The sequence below is a fragment of the Salmo trutta genome, chromosome 3, assembly GCF_901001165.1.
Source record: "Salmo trutta chromosome 3, fSalTru1.1, whole genome shotgun sequence".
Classification (NCBI taxonomy): domain Eukaryota; kingdom Metazoa; phylum Chordata; class Actinopteri; order Salmoniformes; family Salmonidae; genus Salmo; species Salmo trutta.
Window position 1 is genome coordinate 63,081,846 of NC_042959.1, and position 20,308 is coordinate 63,102,153.

Here is a 20,308-nt window from a genome sequence, read left to right on the forward strand (position 1 = left end):
ACACCTGCTTCACATTGATCAAAAGATCATTACAAAAACAATGTAACAGAAACATCTGAAGTTTGTACACCTATAAAATAAATATTGTAACATCTTTAATATTCCAGTGTTTGGTAAAATATTGTTACAGGGTGTGACATTGACAATGTTTGTGACCTTGTTCAACCTGTTTAATAAGCGGAGGTAAAAAAAAAATAAAAAATCCCATGCCCCAGTTGATAACCCGGGATAAGCAGTTTAATCAGTGTAGGCCTAATGGATATCATCATTCCAATTAAGCCTGTCAAAATATAATTGCAATATTTAATCAGTTTAAGGAATCTGTAGCAGCAATTATTGAGCAGTCCAGGATAGTTATGCAGTCTATCCCTAGAAGGAAGCGTTCGAACTGTTGCCTGGCAGAACACTGTATTGAGATTACTGCTTTTGGCAGTGTTGAATGCCAATTGCCAAATCACCAAAAGGGGCTCCCCAACAGGTGTGTCAAGGAAAACGACAATGTAAGGTTAATTAAAGAGGTGCATTATCACACGTACACTATATGATTTTAACGGAGAATATGGTAGCAGTTCTTCATATATAGGTTGATATGATAGGGAGGAGTGTTCCTTAAGGCAGGTCCCTACGCTATCGAAGAATTTGATCACATCTAAAACAAAATCATAATTCCCAGGGGAACTGGTGGTGAATCCAAAGCAATGCAGGGTGCCCCACAGCGAAGTTCCCGCCTCATTATGTTACTCCTGCTATCATAAATACAGACCTTAACTGGCACTTCCACAGTTTATGTCAGGGAAAAGGGCAGAGTCAGATACACGGACGCAGCAATCCATCCCATTGGCAGTCAGAACATAATAGGACTTGCAGGCATCTCATAACGGTAAGTGCTAACGACTCTACGTCTCAGACGGGATTTTACACGGTGACCCTACCCAGCAACAATTCGAAAGGTCTTTGAGGTTCAAGCGGATTCGGTATTATTTACTGCAACATTCCAGATTTGACAAGGACTATAAAAACCATCGCTGTAGCTTTTACGAATCAATCACTTTCTGAACCTCAGCAGTGAAGAAGCGGGTATATTATGGTTGAATTATTTCTTGCTTCATTCTAACAACTTCTATTAGGCTAATAGTTTCTCGAATAGACCTACATGTATTGGACTATCATTTTCCCATATGCCATTTCTCCCTGTGGCCTAGAATATTCGTAACATCCCCGGCCCATACGGGTGTGAAAGGCTGTAGTAATCACTGCATATTTTATTTTTTACCTCAGACGCGAAATGGACTTCGATCTGCCACCCACTTTTCCAGCCAGCGGTATCGCATGGGAGAGGGTCCTGCCGCCTCTTCTTCCCGGGCTGAACGGGACATTCGGGCTGTACTCATTCACGCCGTCGGAGCTGCTCACCCCAGTGACGGAGCACACTGGCGCTGCACAGGTAGGTTTATACCCGTTGCTCTAATTTCTCACTGATTAAACCATTTCTGGATTCATTTTTCATGACTTTGTTCTGTATCAATGAGGTAGCCTTGATTAATTAATTTTATGTTTTACTTTCTATATTCTACTGACATTTTAATGAATGCCCATTTACTGCAGGTGCTCTTGCATTTTCTTATCGTTTAAATAGAATTACAGAAGAAGATTAAACCAGCAGTAATAGAGCAGCAATAGTGTCAATCTGAGTAGTAATATTGGGTATCTTCCCCTGTTACCAGGTGTGTTGTGACCACAGTCGATTCACAGTTCAGGTTGATGTGAAACACTTCAACCCAGAGGAGCTGATGGTCAAGGTGACGGGAGACTTTGTGGAGGTCCAAGGGAAACACAAAGAGAAAAAAGTAAGCAACTACTGTGTTACATGTATTATGCAAGAGTTGTTCTCTGTTCATAATCACACTGCCCTGGTGTGATGAGACATTGAATATAGCCTGGTTGCTATGCAGTCTGTTTCTGCTTCAGACAACTACTGACCAAACAGACTGGAAACCAGGCCACTTGTTAGCCTGAAAACGAGCATTCCTCACTGACTGTGTTCACTATAAACGTGTGTTTGCAGGATGGGTCAGGGCTGGTGACACGACAGTTCAACCGGCGCTACAGGATTCCAGAGGGAGTGGACTCCATGGCTGTGGAGTCGGCTGTGTCGCCTGAAGGCATCCTCATCATATCTGCCCCTATGTTGCAGAGGGAGAACTCCAGACACCTGTCCCACTCAGAACCATGAGCATACACACCATAGGAACAAACACACAATCCATAGGAACCAGTGTTGTGGGGGGGTAGTAAACTACATGTAGTTCAACTAGTAATTTAACTACATTTTGCAGTAGCTTGGTGGCAGTTCATATCTTGGTAGTATTTAGTAGTTCGCTACACGGCAAAAAAAGTTAACTACACACTACTTTTTTGCAAATAGAAAATATGGGTGAAGTAGGCAATAATTTCCCTTTCTTTTTCAGTATTACCCCTTTCAAATTCTCATTTGAAACAGTTGTTTAATTTAATATGTTAAATTACACATTCTGTTAACATCTTACTCTAGAGTGATCTGTTCTTGCAATTTGTAGTCTGACATTTCAAATTTAAATATAGTTTATCGCAAAGTAGTTTGCAATTTTTCAAATTAACTTTAGTTAAAGAAAATAAAAATGTAGTTATGGGTAACTTTAGTGTAGCTTAACTTCTTCCAGTGTGAAGTAATTGGTAGCTTGGTAAACTGTACACACACCAAATAAGGATAGAAGCAAAAATACAGGCACGCTCTCCTCCAACAGACATATCAAACACTCACCAAGGAGTTGGTGCCTGCCTGTACCAAAACACCCATTAACTAAGCCGTCACACCATTAAAATTCCCTGCTCTCTCGCTCTGAGGTTTGTACATATTAACAGGACAGATTCCTCATTTAAAAGCATGCCTCATCCTAAAGAATCACATTTAACTCATCAATCTTAATATTTTTATGGAACCATTCATTGTAAATATGATATAAAACAATTAAAAATGTTGATTTGATTGTGTGGTGTGTCAATGCCCTCTAAATCATGTGTAAATGTTATAACACTCAGATTATCAAGTATGTTCACAAAACCCAACAGTAAGGTTGTTGTATATTTTCTAACTAGTCATTGTAAAAAGAGAATTTGTTAACAAAAAATAAATGCACTATATATTTCGGTAGAAAAATAAAAATGCTGTTGAATTGATTGTTGTTTTTGTTCCATGTGTGTGCTCACCACCAGTGATCACGCTTCCTGGAATTCATCCAACAGTGACTCCACCTCGCTGAAAGAAAAAACATCTATTTTTAGAGCATGTTCCAAGGTTGCTTCAACGCTTTGCATAGCCAAATATTATATCACTCTAGGAACCATATCTGTGTCTGCAATGAGAAAAAAAAAGGTACAATTTTACTCCAAAGACAAAACAATCAGCGTAACACATGATTTAACAACACAGTGCATTCGGAAAGTATTCGGACCCCTTGACTTTTCCCACATTTTTTTATGTTACAGCTTTATTCTAAAATAGATTCAATCGTTTTTTCCCTTCAATCTACATACAATATCCCACAATATCCCAGAATGACCAAGCAAAAACAGGTTTTTAGAATTTTTTGCAAATGTATTACAAATAAAGAACTGAAATATGACATTTACATAAGTATTCAGACCCTTTACTCAGTACTTTGTTGAAGCACCTTTGGCAGCAATAACAACCGAGTCTTCTTGGGTATGACGCTACAAGCTTGGCACACCTGTATTTGGGGAGTTTCTCCCATTGTTCTCTGCAGATCCTCAAGCTCTGTCAGGTTGGATGGGGAGCATCGCTGCACAGCTATTTTCAGGTCTCTCCAGAGATGTTCGATCAGGTTCAAGTCCGGGCTCTGGCTGGGCCACTCAAGGACATTCAGAGACTTGTCCCGAAGTCACTCCTGCATTGTCTTGGCTGTGTGCTTAGGGTCATTGTCCTGTTCTAAAAACTTGTTTTTGCTTTGTCATTATGGGATATTGTGTGTAGATTGCTGAGGATTTTTTTTGTATTTAAACCATTTTAGAATAAGACTGTATACAGTGCCTTCAGAAAGTATTCATACCCCTGGACTTATTCCACATTTTGTTCTGTTACAGCCTGAATTCACAATTGATGAAAAAAAATTCTCAACCATCTATGTTTTTAGAAATTATTCACATTTATTGAAAATGAAATACAGAAATTTGTAGACGCACCTTTGGCAGTGATTACAGCTGTGAATCTTTCTGGGTAAGTCTCTAAGAGCTTTTAACACCTGGATTGCGTAACATTTGCCCATTATTAATTTCAAACTCTGTCAAATGGGTTGTTGATCATTGCGAGACAACCATTTTCAGGTCTTGCCATAGATTTTCAAGTCGATTTAATTCAAAACTGTTACTCAGCCACTCAGGAACATTGACCTTCTTGGAAACCAACTCCAGTGTAGATTTGGCCTTATGTTTTAGGTTACTGTCTTGCTGACAGGTGAATCGGCGTACACATCACGGACAAACTGAAATAGTCCACCCACACAGACAGCGTCTCTTCAACCTCAGGGGGCTGAAGAAATTTGGCTTGTCACCGAAAACCCTTACAAACGTTTACAGATGCACAATCGAGAGCATCCTGTCGGGCTGTATCACCACCTGGTACGGCAACTGCGCCGCCCACAACCGTAAGGTTCACCAGAGGGTAGTGAGGTCTGCACAATGCATCACCGGGGACAAACTACCTGCCCTCCAGGACACCTACAGCACCCGATATCACAGGAAGGCCAAAAAGATCAAGGACAACAACCACCCGAGCCACTGCCTGTTCACCACGCTATCATCCAGAAGGCGAGATCAGTGCATCAAAGCTGGGACGTAGAGACTGAAAAACAGCTTCTATCTCAAGGCCATCAGACTGTTAAACAGCCATCACTAACAGAGTGGCTGCTGCCAACAGACTCAAATCTCTAGCCACTTTAATAATTCATGTAATAAATTGGATGTAATAAATGTATCACTTGTCACTTTAAACAATGCCACTTTCTATCATGTTTACATACCCTACATTACTCATCTCATATGTATATACACTGTACTCTATACCATCTACTGCATCTTGCCTATGCCGCACAGCCATAGCTCATCCATATATGTACATATTCTTATTCATCCCTTTACACTTGTGTGTATACAAGGTAGTTGTGAAATTGTTAGATTACTTGTTAGCTATTACTGCACTGTCGGAAATAGAAGCACAAGCATTTCGCTACACTCGCAGTAACATCTGCTAACCATGTGTATGTGACCAATAAAATTTGATTTGAATTCATCTCCCAGTGTCTGGTGGAAAGTAGACTGAAGCAGGTTTTCCTCTAGGATTTTGCCTGTGTTTAGCTCCATTTAGTTTTTTTTATCCTGAAAAACTCCCCAGTCCTTAACGATTACAAGCATACCCATAACATAATGCAGCCACCACTATGCTTGACAATATGGAGAATGGTACTCAGTAATGTGTTGTATTGGATTTGCCCCAAACATAGCACTTTGTATTCAGGACAAAAAGTGAATTTCTTTGCCACATTTTTTGCAGTTTTATCTTTTAATACCTTATTGCAAACACAATGTATGTTTTGGAATATTTTTATTCTGTACAGGCTTCCTTCTTTTCACTGTCATTTAGGTTAGTATTGTGGAGTAACTACAATGTGGTTGACCAATCCCCAGTTATTTCCTATCACAGCCATTAAACTCTGTAACTGTTTTAAAGTCACCATTGGCCTCATGGTGAAATCCCTGAGCGGCTTCTTTCCTCTCCGGCAAATGAGTTAGGAAGGACGGCTGTATCTTTGTAGTGACTGGGTGTATTGATACACCATCCAAAGTGTAACTAATAACTTCACTATGCTCAAAGGGATACTCAATGTCTGCTTTCTTTCTTCCTCTTTGTTTACCCATCTACCAATATATGCCCTTCTTTGCGAGGCATTGGAAAACCTCCCTGGCCATTGTGGTCGAATCTGTGTTTGAAATTCACTGCTCAACTGAGGGACCTTAAAGATAATTGTATGTGTGGGGTACAGAGATGAGGTAGTCATTCAGAAATCATGCTAAACACTATTATTGCACACAGATTGAGATCATGCAACTTATTATGTGACTTGTTAAGCATATTTTTACTCCTGAATTTATTTAGGCTTGCCATAACAAAGGGGTTGAATACTTGACGCAAGACATTTTTCAGCTTTTAATTTTTCATTAATTTGTAAAGATTTCTAATAACATAATTCCACTTTGACACTATGGGGTATTGTGTAAGCCAGTGCCCCCCAAAAAATCTCAATTTAATCCATTTTAAATTCAGGCTGTAACACAAAATGTGGAAAAAAGTGAATACTTTCTGAAGGCACTGTAATTACCCTGAAAATATATTAAGTTCATTATCTTAATGAGTAATGGAAAGGTCAATGAAATAAATGCCTGTATAAATAAATGTACTGTATCTAGGGAACATATACCAGTACTTTACCTGATTTGCTCCTTCACCCACTCTCTGCTGCCTTAAGACCTTCAGTAAGGGGTCGTCTTTAAACTTCTGCTCGTCTGAATCTTAAGGGGGGGAAAAAATATGCAGTTAAAATGTCACTGTGCAGATAACAAAAGTAACTTTAGGAGCAGTTGATTCCATGACCGATTCTTTTTGTTCTAACTTTAGTTACTTTCCAGCAAAGCTATGCCAGGTGGTCATAATATGTTATATTAGATCACATGTTAATTGTACAAAGGTTTTAAATAGCCAGAAATGTACACATGAACACCAGCAAGGTGAAGTGAAAATAGATAACTGTCACTGGTCCACACGGTCAATGTACTCCTGTAACAGAAGACTATGGCATCACTCAATTGATATGCCGCCCTATATAGTTAGCAAAAGACCCCTTTAGCATTTAGGTGCAAAATCCTAACTTATTATTTAGAGTAAGTAATGCATGTATAGGAATGGGATTTTCAGGAAAAAGTTCTTTTGGATTCAGTCCTGGTGGAACTTGACTGGAGGCTATATATACACTGTATTATACAGCCAGAGTCTATTCCACCTCTGCTACCTAGAGAGTTAAGGTCAGCAGTCCCCACTGCACCAGGCAGTCTCACCTTCAGCCTCCTGCAGCAGCTGAGCTACGACCTCCCGGGGCTGCTGTGCACTGGGAGGCGGGGCGGGGGACTGTGGGGGCGTGTATCTGGGAGAGTCAGAGGACACAGGGGTTCTGGGCGGGTCCGGAGAGTCCGTGGTCAGGAACAGTACCTATGAAACTACCTGCCAAGGTAAATTAATATGCTTTACTCAACTAATATCTTTATTTAAATTAAACTAACCTGGATAAATTAATAAAGTAAATGAATATTATTGTAACACTGAAAAATGAATAACAGTCTTTCTTCAATGTATTAATGGCATCTAGCATCGGTGATGCTGATGACCCACGGTGTTAACTGACCTGTCCCAGGGTAATGTGTATGGGAGAGGGTGGTGGCCCTCTCTCACTACCCCTGGCCCGCTTTCCTGTTGCCCCCAGTCTCTGCTGGGCTCATCTCTCCATGGGGTGAACCTGTCTTTACCTCTGGTGCTGTGTTGGCTCACACTCCAATCTGTAAAGCTGGGCCTCTCAGCATGGTCCGCATCACCAACGTGATGCCCACAGAGATATTATCATTGAGTTTTCCGACTGGGCCACATAACGCATCTGCTTCACATGTCATTCAATCAAAATGTCACCCCTATTAGATACAGGTCATACCTGACTGATTTCTTCTTTCTGCAGGACGGCCCTGTCCGCTTCTCACTCCTCTCCTCCTGTAGCGTCTCCTTTTTTGTCCTCTCGGTTCTCCTCTGTTGAACTGCCCACTATTCCTCTGTAGTCTCAGACGAGGCGGGCGGTGGTGGAGAGGACTCATGTTTACTCGTGGGCTCCTCAGTGGAGGTGTCTGTGGAGCTGAACTGGGCTTTGGGCTGCCTGGCGGTCCGGTCGGCCCAAGAGACCTCCCTCCTCTTTGGCCTCCTCTGGTGGCTGGGTGGAGGGGACAGGGGCTGAGCAGTATAAGGAAGGATGTCACAGAGGAGGTGCATGTGGGGACAGACCAGGGTATCCGGCTGCAACTTGGAGACGGTGGGGTTGGAGATGGGGAGGGAGAGGGCAGCTGCAAGGGGGAACGGTCCATGGGGGACACTGGTCTCCTGGGGGGCTGGGGTGAAGGAGCGGGTAACTATATGAGTGGAATATGCAGGGTGGGAATTCCGCTGTACCTAACGAAGGGAAACAAATCAAATTATCTGTGATTAGCTAAATGCATTGGAAAATCCTACCACACAATGGCAGACATTTCAAAGAGACTTCAAAACATATTTCTAATAGCAGGTGTAGTAGACAGGGGGGTAAGTACCTTGTGTGCCTGCCAGCTGACAGAGTGCTGATGAAGGGTGTGAACCTGCTGTGGGTGTGACTGAAACCACTGACTGGCCTGCTCCATCTTCCTCCTCAGACGCCACTGAAACAGGATGTCCTCCTCTGGGCGTGTGCGAGGGTCAGGGGGACCAACCAAGGACAGTTTGGGCATGAGCTGAGCTTAGGTTCCCCACAACTTGAGGAAACGATTGCACAAGAGGAATTATTGCAATGTGTATTCAGATATAAAGTGAGAAGAAAGAAAGTTGCAAAAGGAAAGTAAATCGTGACCATGAGAAATGAGGGACATGGCAAGAGCACAGAATAACAGTGGCTCTGGGAGTTTGAAAAAGCAATATCATGTGGTTGAGACAAGGGAAATTCATGCAAATCAGATGTTTTGAACTTCCCAACCCCCATGGCTCACCAGTGGTTGAGTTGATAAGACTGGTAATTATAGGCCTTCGGATTGGCTCATCTATGCTCACAGGGGAGGACAAATTGGAGCAGCCCAGGCCCTCAGAGCTGATGGGGATAGATCCACTACTGAGTGAGTGCTCACTGAAAACATAAAATGTATTTTTTGTAAGACTAATCCAATTCTCCACATTGCAACTGACTGAATTACATTTAATTGACCCCAACCCTGCTCAGTGTATTCCATTTCTCCCAGCATATCTACCTCTGTGTAGCAGACTACTGGCCTTCTCCTGTAGATGCAGTATCTCAGAGTCTCCAAGGTCACCGTGAGAGGAGTCTGACAGGCCCTGCCAGGGCATCAGAAAGAGAGAGGCCAGTGAGTGCACCAGAGGCACCATTTCTATCACCAACATTCTAGAACATTCACAATGTTGTTTAACTGAGACCTCAGCGGGTTCCGTTTTGAAAACGCTTTATGGATCAGTTCTATAAAAGTTCATGTCAGTTGCATATCGAGTTTAGGGCATTCCCTCAGGAATATGCAGCAAGCTGGATATGGAGCGGTGTTTTGACCAGAAGGGGTATCAACAAAGGCATCAAACACAGTTGCATAATCAAAGGGAACAGCTTCTAACTAGTTCATATAAACACATTGGTTGGGCAGGACATGTCGTCTGGTGTTGGTATGCAAATATTTATGAGAGGCACTCTGCATGAGGAGTCTTTCTTCCAATACATCTCAGCCATTCTGGCTCTTGCACACTTGACAGCATTACATAAACCTGTCCAATACCAATATATCTCACCATCTCAAACACAAACTCTTACCAAAACATAGCATGAACAGAACAATGTTGTTCTGATTAACACCACTAGATGGCTACACTGACCCCACCAATTTAATTTACACTTGTAACGACAAGGTTCGTCGCACACCATGGCACTAAGATCAAGGAGTCCCCTGCATGGGGAGAGGGTGGTGCCATGCCAAAACTGCCCAACTGGACTGAGGGTGGTGGCTGAGTCTTTTCTAAGGGAAAGGCCTGTGTACATAAAGAAATAGGGAATGAATGAGAAATTGTATTTTACTGTTTATACACACACAACAAATGTATTTATATTCTGGATTCTTGATATATCTCACTCTAATATATCTACTGCTGTACATATTTATCCAGTGTATAGATTGCATTTTGATAGTGCTATTTGGGTTGTTAACTGGATTCGTCCTGACATTCTTGATTTCTTTCCTTAAATATATATTTTTTTAATTGTTTGACATTTGACTGCATTGTTAGGAGCTAGTGACATAAGATGTTCACTGCACCCGCTATAACATCTGCTAAACTGTGTACACGACCAATAAACTTTGATTTGAAATGGAGAGCAGAGCAAGACAGTAGGTCAAATGCATCACAACGGTCACTAGATTCCTTGTTTTATAGAGCCAACAAAACATTTAGTGAGTTTCAATGAGATGTAAAGAACAATGAATGATCCAAGTGAAGTACCTTTGTCAGTGGTTTGAGTGGGTGTAGAACAGGAGGGTAGAGGGGAGGAGGACAGCCACCAGAAAGGCTGCTGGCCCTCTCCCACCATCGCCGACATCTGCAGATGTTCCTCTTGACTCTACGGCCTTCCGTGACAAAAGCGTTCAATGTACCTGGAAAAGGAATTATTGTAGTTACTAATGAGACATGTAAAGGGCATAACACCATAAAGCAATACAAAAATACTATACTCGTCAACTGCAAGCTTATTGTGGATATTATTATACACACTACAATGAAGACATACATAAGGATGCAGGGTCACAAATACTGTATGACATGTCACAAATAAAACATAAATTACCATTATGTAATTTGAGAAATAGTATTAAGCATACTTTGCCAACACTGAATCTTCCTGCTCTCCTCCCCCAGTGGAGACCAGGGACTTTCCTGATGTTGGGTCCTGTGTCAGTGTGTCTGTGTTCGGGGAGGCGGCAGTGTATGCCGGGGAGGACACAAGATCAGTGGAGGGCCAGGACTCTAAGAAAGTACGCTGGGCCTCTGTGGCAGGAGGACAGAGGACAAAGTGGTTGGCTGCCCCAAGGAAGCACAGGTCCTCTAGGGTTAGTGAGTGCGTCTGGAGAGGAGGAGGGCTGGACAGCTGGGCAAGGCCAACAGGGTTCAGGTCTAAGACAAACCAGGAAAAAAAGCTAAAGTTTGATCAGGAGACTATACTGACAATCCATATATTTACTGTATTGGAGTATGTGTATTTGGAAAAGACCCCGACAGCCCCATAGTTCAGTTCTTACGTTTTTCCTCTGTTGCTTTGGAAGCAAAAATCTCTGAAGCTGGAGACTCATATCTCCCTCACTAGCTTTAAGCACCAGCTGTCAGAGCAGCTCACAGATCACTGCACCTGTACATAGCCCATCTGTAAACAGCCCATCTATCTACCTACCTCATCCCCATACTGTATTTATTTATATTGCTCCTTTGCACCCCAGTATCTCCACTTGCACATTCATCTTCTGCACATCTACCATTCCAGTGTTTAATTGCTATATTGTAATTACTTCACCACCATGGCCTATTTATTGCCTTAACTTACCTCATTTGCACTCACTGTATATAGACTTGTTATCTTTTGTTCTACTGTATTATTGACTGTATGTTTTGTTTATTCCATGTCTAACTCTGTTGTTGTATGTGTCGAATTGCTATGCTTTATCTTGGCCAGGTCGCAGTTGCAAATGAGAACTTGTTCTCAACTAGCCTACCTGGTTAAATAAAGGTGAAATAAATGGTGCATGAGGGGTTGTAATGTGTTTTTCCCAGTGGCGGGTCTGGCGGAAAGGGATTCTTCCTCGTGAACAGAGCAGCACCACTAAGAGATGAAGAGAGACAAAAGGTGACCATTTTCATTGTGGTAAAAACACATCGTTCTGGTTTTGAAAACGGTAGCTCCGCATTCCTTTTCATTTGTTCCACGTCTCACCTGGATTTCATGCACCAACTCACACACTGGGCAGAGAAGTGTTATAGCCCACATGTAGACTACTCTTTGTTATAATCATAGAATGAGACAGTGTTAAAGTGTGTGTCAGGTAAATAGTTAGCACACATGCACTTGATTTAACAAGAGAGTGAAAAGAGCTAGCTGGCACTGCAAAAAAGTTATCCCTGTAACTTAGCTAGCTAACAGCATTGCAGTTTAAAACTAGTTTGTTCATTTAGAAAGGCTAGATCGCTGACACCGACAACGTATTAAATAGTTTTTAAAAAGCACGTACTTTCCATGTAAATGTTACTTGAGCATCTCGATTTGATCACTGCCTGGGTTGATTCAATGAAAGAAAAACACACTGCGCCTTCCGGGTTTTTATCTGGCTTAGACTTGAGTCAGTTACCAGGCAACCAAACGGCTAAATAAAATAGTTCGATTAGGAAAATCATATACATAGTCTAGACAATTAGTTCTACTTTTCTAAATGTTACATTCCTCGTAGGAAAGCCTTTTCTTCAACTATTTGACAGATTCGATAATCTTGAGTTTATCTTTACCGAGAACATCATTATCAACAACAATCGATTCTGGCCAATCTACAGAAAGTTGGTAGTGACAGACATCGATCTGGACCAATGATAGTCGTGTAGTCGACTCCACATTGTCCAACCAGCAGGCAGGAAACGACCTGCGCGCGGAAGAGGAAAGTCTACTGAAACAAATCCGACCACCGCGCTAGCCAGGCAGCTAGCTAGCTAGTTGTTGGAGGGTAACAAAACTACGTTCTATGTATAGATACGTGGCCTTTAGACATTAATTCGACAATAATGTTCTGCTGATGAAACGTTATGTAACAAATAGACACAAGTCGAATAATGCGGCTACACACGCTTATTCAAGAAAAGACTGCTTCAATTTGCGTTAGCTAACGTTAATTAGCTACTTAAGCTACTTTTTAGGTTCGGTATCCAGGCACAAGAACAGTGTCCCTTTGGGTCATTTGACGTTAATATCTAGAAACATTTTGAATCAGTGTTTCCCCGTATATAATCAATTTAGCAAGCTTGTTGTTGTAGCTAGCTACCAACTAACTTGTATTTTATCTTTTGTTTTGGGGATTTCTGAATGTCAGTGTGGACGGGCAGACGGATCATGCATCACGTCAAGATCAAGACTGAGAAGCCAGGTGAGAGCTTGAATATTTCAAATCCAAATACCCATTCAGCTGACGATAGTGGTATCTACTGGAATTATTATATCTCTCCTAAGTAAAGTCGACTGTTAATTTATATATGACAGATGCAGAGGGGAGTGGTGCACGCAGCCGACTAGATGCAGTATTACAGGGGCTGGTGGAGAAGAGTGATAGTGAGAGGTTGGTGTTTTTATTTTATTTGGAAAGATGCAGTACATTAACTGTCTTGACACTGAAACGTACAGCTTCAGGAACTTTTCCTTTTCCTCTTATCAAGCTTAGGTGATGGGAAATGCTGTTTTTGCTGTTTTACAGGGAGCAAAATGAAGATGAGACAAAGATGGCAGAAGAGTCTCTGAGCAAGTATGGCCATTTTTTTCTTTATTTTCTGGTATTTTTTATATTAAAAGTATGCTATTTAGACTTGCTCAATAGCCTATTGTGGTTCCGTTAGTACCACTACTTCTGTAGTAATTCCGATTGCCAATTTCTTCCATAGGGATGTGTCTCCATCTTCTGCTGGGAAGCGGTAAGCCTTATTTGAGTTTTTTAAACACATCTGACTGTGTGGCTGTTAGACACTGAAAGGCCTTGACCTGTCCCCTTTCCCTCGTTGTTGATGTCATAGGCCATCGTCACGGTTCCCACAGCACCGGAGAAAGAAACGGAAAGAGATGGATGATAGCTTAACAGAGAGCAACCAACATAAACAAAGTAAGTCTGCTGCAGATGTCAATCCCCTGCCAAACACAGATAGTTTGACTTTTAAAAACCTTTTCTCTCTCACTCACTGACTCTACCATTCAAGCTCTAGATATTCACCTACATATACAAACATTTGTTCTCCTCCCTCTCTGCTAGATGCCTACATTATCAAGTTGTTTGACCGCAGTGTGGACCTGGCCCAGTACACCACCAGTACCCCACTTTACCCCATTTGCCGGGCCTGGATGAGGAACAATCCAGCGGTCAGAGAGAGGGCTGCATCCCCAAGCCCCCCACACAGCATGGGGGAAGAGGAGGTAAGCTCACACCCAAAAAGCAGGACAAAGATGCCCACAATGTGGGCATAAATATATATCTTTTTCAATAGCGCTCTCTGTTCAGTATTTGTTTTCACCTACATCTTGCCAGGCTGCAGACATGCTCAATGGTAAGGGACAGAATGTGTATCGCCTCCCTCCGCCCACCTCCTGTCCTCTCAACCCTTCTGGAGATCCTGTCAATCTGAGGATCCCGCCCACAGAAAAGCCTATCGTCAGCAAGGTACTGTATAACATCTGTTACGCCCAGCCATCACTTTCATATTTGCCACAGTAAAACGGTTGATTGTTTCAATCTGTCTGTCTTTGTCACCAGTGTACAGATACAGCTCTTGTCTCTGGTCCCCTCATATACAACCACATAGAACGCTGGAAAAAGATAAGGCAAAAGTAAGTCCAAGGCATCTAAATAATCACAAAAGCTAACTTTGTTGACATGGATAGATTGGGGAGTCGAATATCAACTATTGAACCGACTGTAATCTTGATTGGGAAAAAAAGTTGATACAAGTTCTGTCAGTAAACATTGTTTATCTAGCTGCGTTCAATTGTATTAATATACATAACTGTGTTCAGATGGAAAGAAGCGTCCAACAAGAATCAGCTGAGGTATAGCGAGAGCATCAAGATCCTGAAAGAGATGAAGGAAATGTACGACCGCTAGATGGGAATCCCCCAGGCAGTATCCCACAGCAGAGGGAGGAGAAAAGAATAGCTGGTAGGAGTCACGAGGAAGTCATCTACTCCAGGACGCTGCACTAGTCCTCTCCCCAAGGAGGATATTACGTGTGACAATGTCAGAGGAGCCTCATGGAGCCCATTTTTACCATATACAACCACATTTAAGGACCCAAAGTCCTCGTTTTGAAAATGTAGCAATACTTTCAGTAATTTGACGCTTCTGGTGGGCCCAAGTTCACCTGTGACTGGTGTATTGGGATTCTATTTAGATAATTATTACATGTTTTTTTGTCATATTACAGAATATCTGGTAATGCATTATATAGTCTGTTGTCGATCCCACAATGTGTCATGAAAAGGTTGTAAACAGGTTGCGTAGTGTACAACATTTGTCTAAATTCTGGGATACTCTAAATCAATTCCAATGGTAAATATTTGTTTTAGGATCACCAGTTTCCCAGACAAGCAGTGCCCTTGGGAATATTTTTTTTCATAGACGTTCAAAAGAAAAGTCTCACACACATCTCCCTAATTTAAAGTAAGTAAACTGTAAAAAAGTTATAAAGTATTGAGCTATTGTAATTTATTTATCGCTATAATACATCTGCCAGTGTGCTGTTTTTACAGTTGATTGATTTCTGAAATGTAATTCAAAGGATTTCTCCACAGCAGTTATTTTGTCATCTGTAGGTCAGAAACACAGTCCACATGGATGAAATAGGTCCAAGATATCTATCACATACAGGCAATAAATGTTCTGTTTGTTTTGGATCACAAAGGAATGTCGTCTGAAGTAAAACCTTTAGCTGACCAAAGAAAAACACTTACGAATAGTCCTTTTAGGAGTCAACTCTTATATTAGCTACAAGCAAAATATAAACAAAGAAATTAATAAATGGCCTTAAGAGTTTTTTTTATTTTTGATACCAAAATACTTACAGTTAATAGATCCGTCTGGTCGAACAGTCTTGTAAGATTTTGAAATTAGAGGTTTAGGAGTGCTATTGTCTGTTTGTTTGTGATAATGTCCCCATAATTTCCCCATAACGTCAACATAACATCCCCATAACATCAAAATAAGGTCCCCATAACTTCAACATACCATCACTACAACATTAGAAGTTAAATCTGGTAACTGCATTTGCATTGCTTGCACTTTGAGGTTTTAGGCTGGGTATCTGTAAAGCACATTGTGACAACTGATTTAAAAAGGGCTTTATAAAAGACATTTGATTGATTTTGATTAATGCCACCATGAAAACCACAATGACCACAACTACTGACCATTTCAAGTCTCATAACTACAGTATAGATACAGTCAAATTACACTGTAATACAGATGTACTAGCCCTGTCTTTTGCAGACGTCTCCCATCTCACACCTCGGTTTCCACTTTAACATCAGACTGGTCAGCAGTGAGGTGTAAATGTCCTTCTCCTGGAGCCAGAGACTCAGACTTACGGGAGAACCGGGAGAGATGGGAGCTCAGGGAGCGCGTTGATGACACAAAGTTCATCCCGTGGTCCTCTGCAAAAGCGTTCTCGAATACAAGCAGCACGGACTGACGCAGCTTCTTCTGGAACTCGTCACACATGAAGACGTACAGGATGGGGTTCAGGCAGCTGTTGAGGAAGGCCAGGCTAGTGGACAGGGGAATTCCGATATGCACGACCAGGTTGAGGCCTGGGCTGCCATTTGTCATGATGTCCAGAAACTGTAAGACGTGGAAAGGCATCCAGCAGATGAAGAAGGCCAGGACAACGGAGACGATGATCCGGAGGGATCTGCGAGTTGTTCCTCTCTGAAGGCGCCTAGCGCGTATCCATATGGCAATGTAAGAGCCTATGATGACCAGGAACGGGATGAGAAAGCCCAGCAGGAAGCGGAACACAACCAAGTTCCTGTAGGTGGAAGAATCATGGGAAAATGAATAACTGCACATTGTTCTATTGCCATAGTGCATGATCTGCCGAAAGATGGTGAACGGGAGGCTGCAGACCAATGAGGCTAGCCAGATCCCCACACAGATGACCTCGGCCCTGCCTGGTGTGCACTTGTTATGGGCCCACACAACCACCCACGTGGACACACAGCGGTCCAGACTGATGGCCGCAAGGAGGAAGATGCTGGCGAACATGTTGAGCACATTCACCATGCTGTTTAACTTGCAAAGGATGTCACCGAAAGGCCAATCATAGCCACGGGCGATGTTGATGATATAGAGGAGTAGAAAGGAAGTGAAGAGGAAGTCAGCCAAGGCCAGATTGAGGAACCAAACAGAGTTGACAGTCTTCTTTATCCTGCAGCTTGTCACGTAGATCACCAAGCCGTTGCCAATGGGGCCAAGCACAAACGCCACACAGTAGACAACCAGAGATATTATGTCTAGGTGCCTTGTGTCCAAGACAGAGTCCATCCCAGTTGTCACATCGGAATACACCATGGTAGAGTTTTCTGAAATTAGAAATTTTACCAATTGTCTTTTAGGCTCTGACACATTGTAATCTGAAATACAGTGCTGATCTTCAGACTTTTCTAGAAGAGATCATTTGAAACAGATGTTAACTGAAAGTCATTGTCAAGGTAAGTCAGTATCTTGCAAAATGGTGCAAATGTTGTGCAATTTTGCACACGTCTACTGCACTGCTATAGATGAGCCTTAAATATCTATTTGTTTATTTGGATAAATTATTGACAAGAAATGGCCCAATGGAATGGGGGGGAAAGAGAAAAGGTTACATTTTGGTCATTTGTTACCCCAGTTTTTATAAATTTCCCACCTATGACCAGGTAGGACTTTCAACAAATAAAGTCATTCGATTTATAGAAGACATTTACTACATGACTTCGCCCTCATGGTCTTTATTCACACAATGCAACAATTCTAATGCATATAAGTTTCTAAAAAGTATGAGTATAAAGCAACTGACAAATTGAGATGACATTTAAGAATTGCAAGTTTGTCATGAAACTCTACTTCTACAAATGAAACATAAGTCTGAATGAAAAGTTAAAGCACCCAGGGTCAGAGATCATAAGGGTAGAAAATAAGACTAAAGCGTCTTACCCATTTCCATCCTATTCTCTATAGCAATGAATATCATCCACTCTCTCCCACCACAAATGAAACAGCTCTCTCTCACGCTCGCTGTCGCGCTCTGCCTCCCTCCCTTTCTCTCCAAACATCCTCTAAGTTTAAAGTGCCTTTTTTCATATTTGAAGATGGTATGGCTTTGGGTTGAATAACTGGAACTGGGTTACCGAGATTTACCACCCAAACCTACTCCTTTTCCCCAGTATAAATAACTGAGAAACCGGTAAATTATAATAAACAGGCTCAGCATGATGTGAAGTGGAATTCTTCAATTATAAGCCATATCTTAATCTGGCTTCTCTGGAAAAAGTACTCAATTGTCATGCTTGAGTAAAAGTAAAGATACCTTAATAGAAAAAGACTAAAGTGAAAGTCAGCCAGTACAATACTACTTGCGTAAAAGTATTTGGTTTTAAAAATACTTAAGTATTAAAAGTATGAATCATTTCAAATTCCTTTATATTAAGCAAACCAGACAGCACTATTTTTTTTATTTTTTTTATTGTCGGAAAACCAGGGCACTCTCCAACACTCAGACATAATTTAAAAACAAAGTATGCGTGTTTAGTGAGTCCGCCAGATCAGATGCAGTAGGGATGACCAGGGATATTCTCTTGATAAGGTCAGGACCATTTTCCTGTCAAAATGTAACGAGTACTTCTGGGTGTCATGGAAAATGTATGGAGTAAAAAGTACATTATTTTATTTAGGAATGTAGTGAAGTAAAAGTTGCCAAAAATATAAATATCAAAATAAAGTACAGATACCCCCAAAAAGTACTTAAGTAGTACTTTAAAGTATTTTTACCTAAGTACTTTACACCACTGCAGCCATGTCCTACTCTGCTATCTGCATTATCAATTATCAACGCTTTTCAGTATGGAGCGCAGTTCACAATGCATGCATCTCATCATGGTAACTTTTTTTATTGTGAAAGGTAGGACTACATTTGCATCAACTTAGCCTATGCTACAGTAATATAAGGACTGAATGCAGTCCAATTTACACTTCTCCATCTGGATATCGGGGGGGGGGGGTTCAATATAAAGATGCATTTTTTAAATTGCAGCTGCAGAGTTTTAAAACAGCCTATCACTCAAATACCGTTACTTTAAGTCAGTGCGTTTGCAAACATCGTCTTTCTCGCTCCATCAATTCCATTCAAATTGCATCCAAAATAGATATGCTGAATCCTGGTCAAGATTGATACATGTTGTACAGTGCATTCGGAATGTATTCAGACCCCTTGACTTTTTCCACACGTTATTTTACAGCCTTATTCTAAAATTGATCAAATTGTTTTCCCCCCTCATCAATCTACACACACTACTCCATAATGACAAAGCAAAAAGAGGTTTTTAGAAATGTTTGCCAAAAAAAAGAATAATCTCAAATTCACAAATATTCAGACCCTTTACTCAGTACTTTGTTGAAGCACCTTTGGCAGTGATTACAGCCTCCAGTCTTCTTTGGTATGACACTAAAAGCTTGGCACACCTGTATTTGGGGAGTTTCTCCCATTCTTCTCTGCAGATCCTCTCAAGCTCTGTCAGGTTGGATGGGGAGTATCGCTGCACAGCTTTTTTCTGGTCACTCCAGAGATGTTCAATCGGGTTCAAGTCCGAGCTTTGGCTGGGCCACTCAAGGACATTCAGAGACTTGTCCCGAAGCCACTCCTGCATTGTTTTGGCTGTGTGTTTAGGGTCGTTGTCCTGTTGGAAGGTGAACCTTCATTCCCAGTCTGACGTCCTGAGCGCTCTGGAGCAGGTTTTCATCAAGGATCTCTGTACTTTGCCCCGTTCATCTTTCCCTCGATCCTGACTAATCTCCCAGCCCCTGCTGGTGAAAAACATCCCTGTAGCATGATGCTGCCACCACCATGCTTCACTGTAGGGATGGTGCCAGGTTTCCTCCAGACATGACGCTTGGCATTCAGTCCAAAGAGTTCAATCAGACCAGAGAATCTTGTTTCTCATGGTGTGAGAGTCCTTTAGGTGGCTTTTGGCAAACTTCAAATGGGCTGTCGTGCCTTTTACTGAGGAGCGGCTTCTATCTGGCCGCTCTACCGTAGAGTCCTTATTGGTGGAGTGCTGCAGAGATGGTTGTCCTTCTGGAAGGTTCTCCCATCTCCACAGAGGAACTCTGGAGCTCTGTCAGAGGGACCATCAGGTTCTTGGTCACTTCCCTGACCAAGGCCCTTCTCGCCTGATTTCTGAGTTTGGCCGGGCGGCCAGCTCTAGAAAGAGTCTTTGGGTTCCAAACTTCAGCCATTTAAGAATGATGGAGGCCACTGTGTTCTTGGGAACCTTCAATACTGCAGAAATGTTTTGGTACCCTTCCCCAGATCTGTGCCTCAACCCAAACCTATCTCGGAGCTCTACAGACAATTCCTTCGACCGCATGGCTTGGTTTTTGCTCTGAC

The 20,308-nt window shown here is 41.9% G+C and overlaps 3 protein-coding genes and 1 long non-coding RNA gene across 8 annotated transcripts; 2 read left to right on the top strand and 2 right to left on the bottom strand.

Annotated features, from left to right (window-relative positions):
- The first annotated feature begins 663 nt into the window (after window positions 1-663).
- Window positions 664-3,216, top strand: LOC115164558 (alpha-crystallin B chain). Of its 3 annotated transcripts, none has more exons than XM_029717202.1 (4): window positions 664-880; window positions 1,279-1,444; window positions 1,725-1,847; window positions 2,066-3,216. In XM_029717202.1, the coding sequence occupies exons 2-4, from the start codon at window positions 1,286-1,288 to the stop codon at window positions 2,231-2,233; spliced, it is 450 nt and encodes a 149-aa protein (XP_029573062.1). In that variant the 5' UTR covers window positions 664-880; window positions 1,279-1,285; the 3' UTR covers window positions 2,234-3,216. The 3 variants fall into 3 exon arrangements, with proteins under 3 accessions (XP_029573062.1, XP_029573049.1, XP_029573056.1); XM_029717189.1 differs by lacking the exon at window positions 664-880 and adding an exon at window positions 889-1,077; XM_029717196.1 differs by lacking the exon at window positions 664-880 and having other exon boundaries at window positions 902-1,444.
- On the bottom strand, window positions 1,540-12,553 carry LOC115164600 (uncharacterized). 2 transcript variants are annotated; one of them, XR_003869952.1, is made up of 13 exons: window positions 12,160-12,551; window positions 11,647-11,753; window positions 10,762-11,053; window positions 10,385-10,536; window positions 9,810-9,916; window positions 9,136-9,220; window positions 8,881-9,014; window positions 8,452-8,649; window positions 7,509-8,314; window positions 7,165-7,327; window positions 6,542-6,621; window positions 3,247-3,295; window positions 1,540-1,810 (listed from the first exon to the last, which is right to left on the bottom strand). It is a non-coding gene; the product is annotated as an uncharacterized LOC115164600 (long non-coding RNA). The 2 variants fall into 2 exon arrangements; XR_003869953.1 differs by lacking the exon at window positions 9,810-9,916 and having other exon boundaries at window positions 12,160-12,553.
- On the top strand, window positions 12,551-15,570 carry LOC115164515 (protein lin-37 homolog). 2 transcript variants are annotated; one of them, XM_029717082.1, is made up of 10 exons: window positions 12,551-12,642; window positions 13,006-13,059; window positions 13,173-13,248; window positions 13,384-13,431; window positions 13,568-13,597; window positions 13,697-13,782; window positions 13,930-14,090; window positions 14,203-14,334; window positions 14,428-14,501; window positions 14,688-15,570. In XM_029717082.1, the coding sequence occupies exons 2-10, from the start codon at window positions 13,026-13,028 to the stop codon at window positions 14,773-14,775; spliced, it is 729 nt and encodes a 242-aa protein (XP_029572942.1). In that variant the 5' UTR covers window positions 12,551-12,642; window positions 13,006-13,025; the 3' UTR covers window positions 14,776-15,570. The 2 variants fall into 2 exon arrangements, with proteins under 2 accessions (XP_029572942.1, XP_029572934.1); XM_029717074.1 differs by lacking the exon at window positions 12,551-12,642 and having other exon boundaries at window positions 12,657-13,059.
- A 56-nt stretch (window positions 15,571-15,626) lies between these two features.
- LOC115164461 (C3a anaphylatoxin chemotactic receptor-like) lies at window positions 15,627-17,953 on the bottom strand. The gene is made up of 2 exons (XM_029716979.1): window positions 17,860-17,953; window positions 15,627-17,246 (listed from the first exon to the last, which is right to left on the bottom strand). Exons 1-2 carry the CDS (start codon window positions 17,894-17,896, stop codon window positions 16,168-16,170), a joined length of 1,116 nt encoding a protein of 371 aa, XP_029572839.1. The 5' UTR covers window positions 17,897-17,953; the 3' UTR covers window positions 15,627-16,167.
- Between the last annotated feature and the right edge of the window lie 2,355 nt (window positions 17,954-20,308).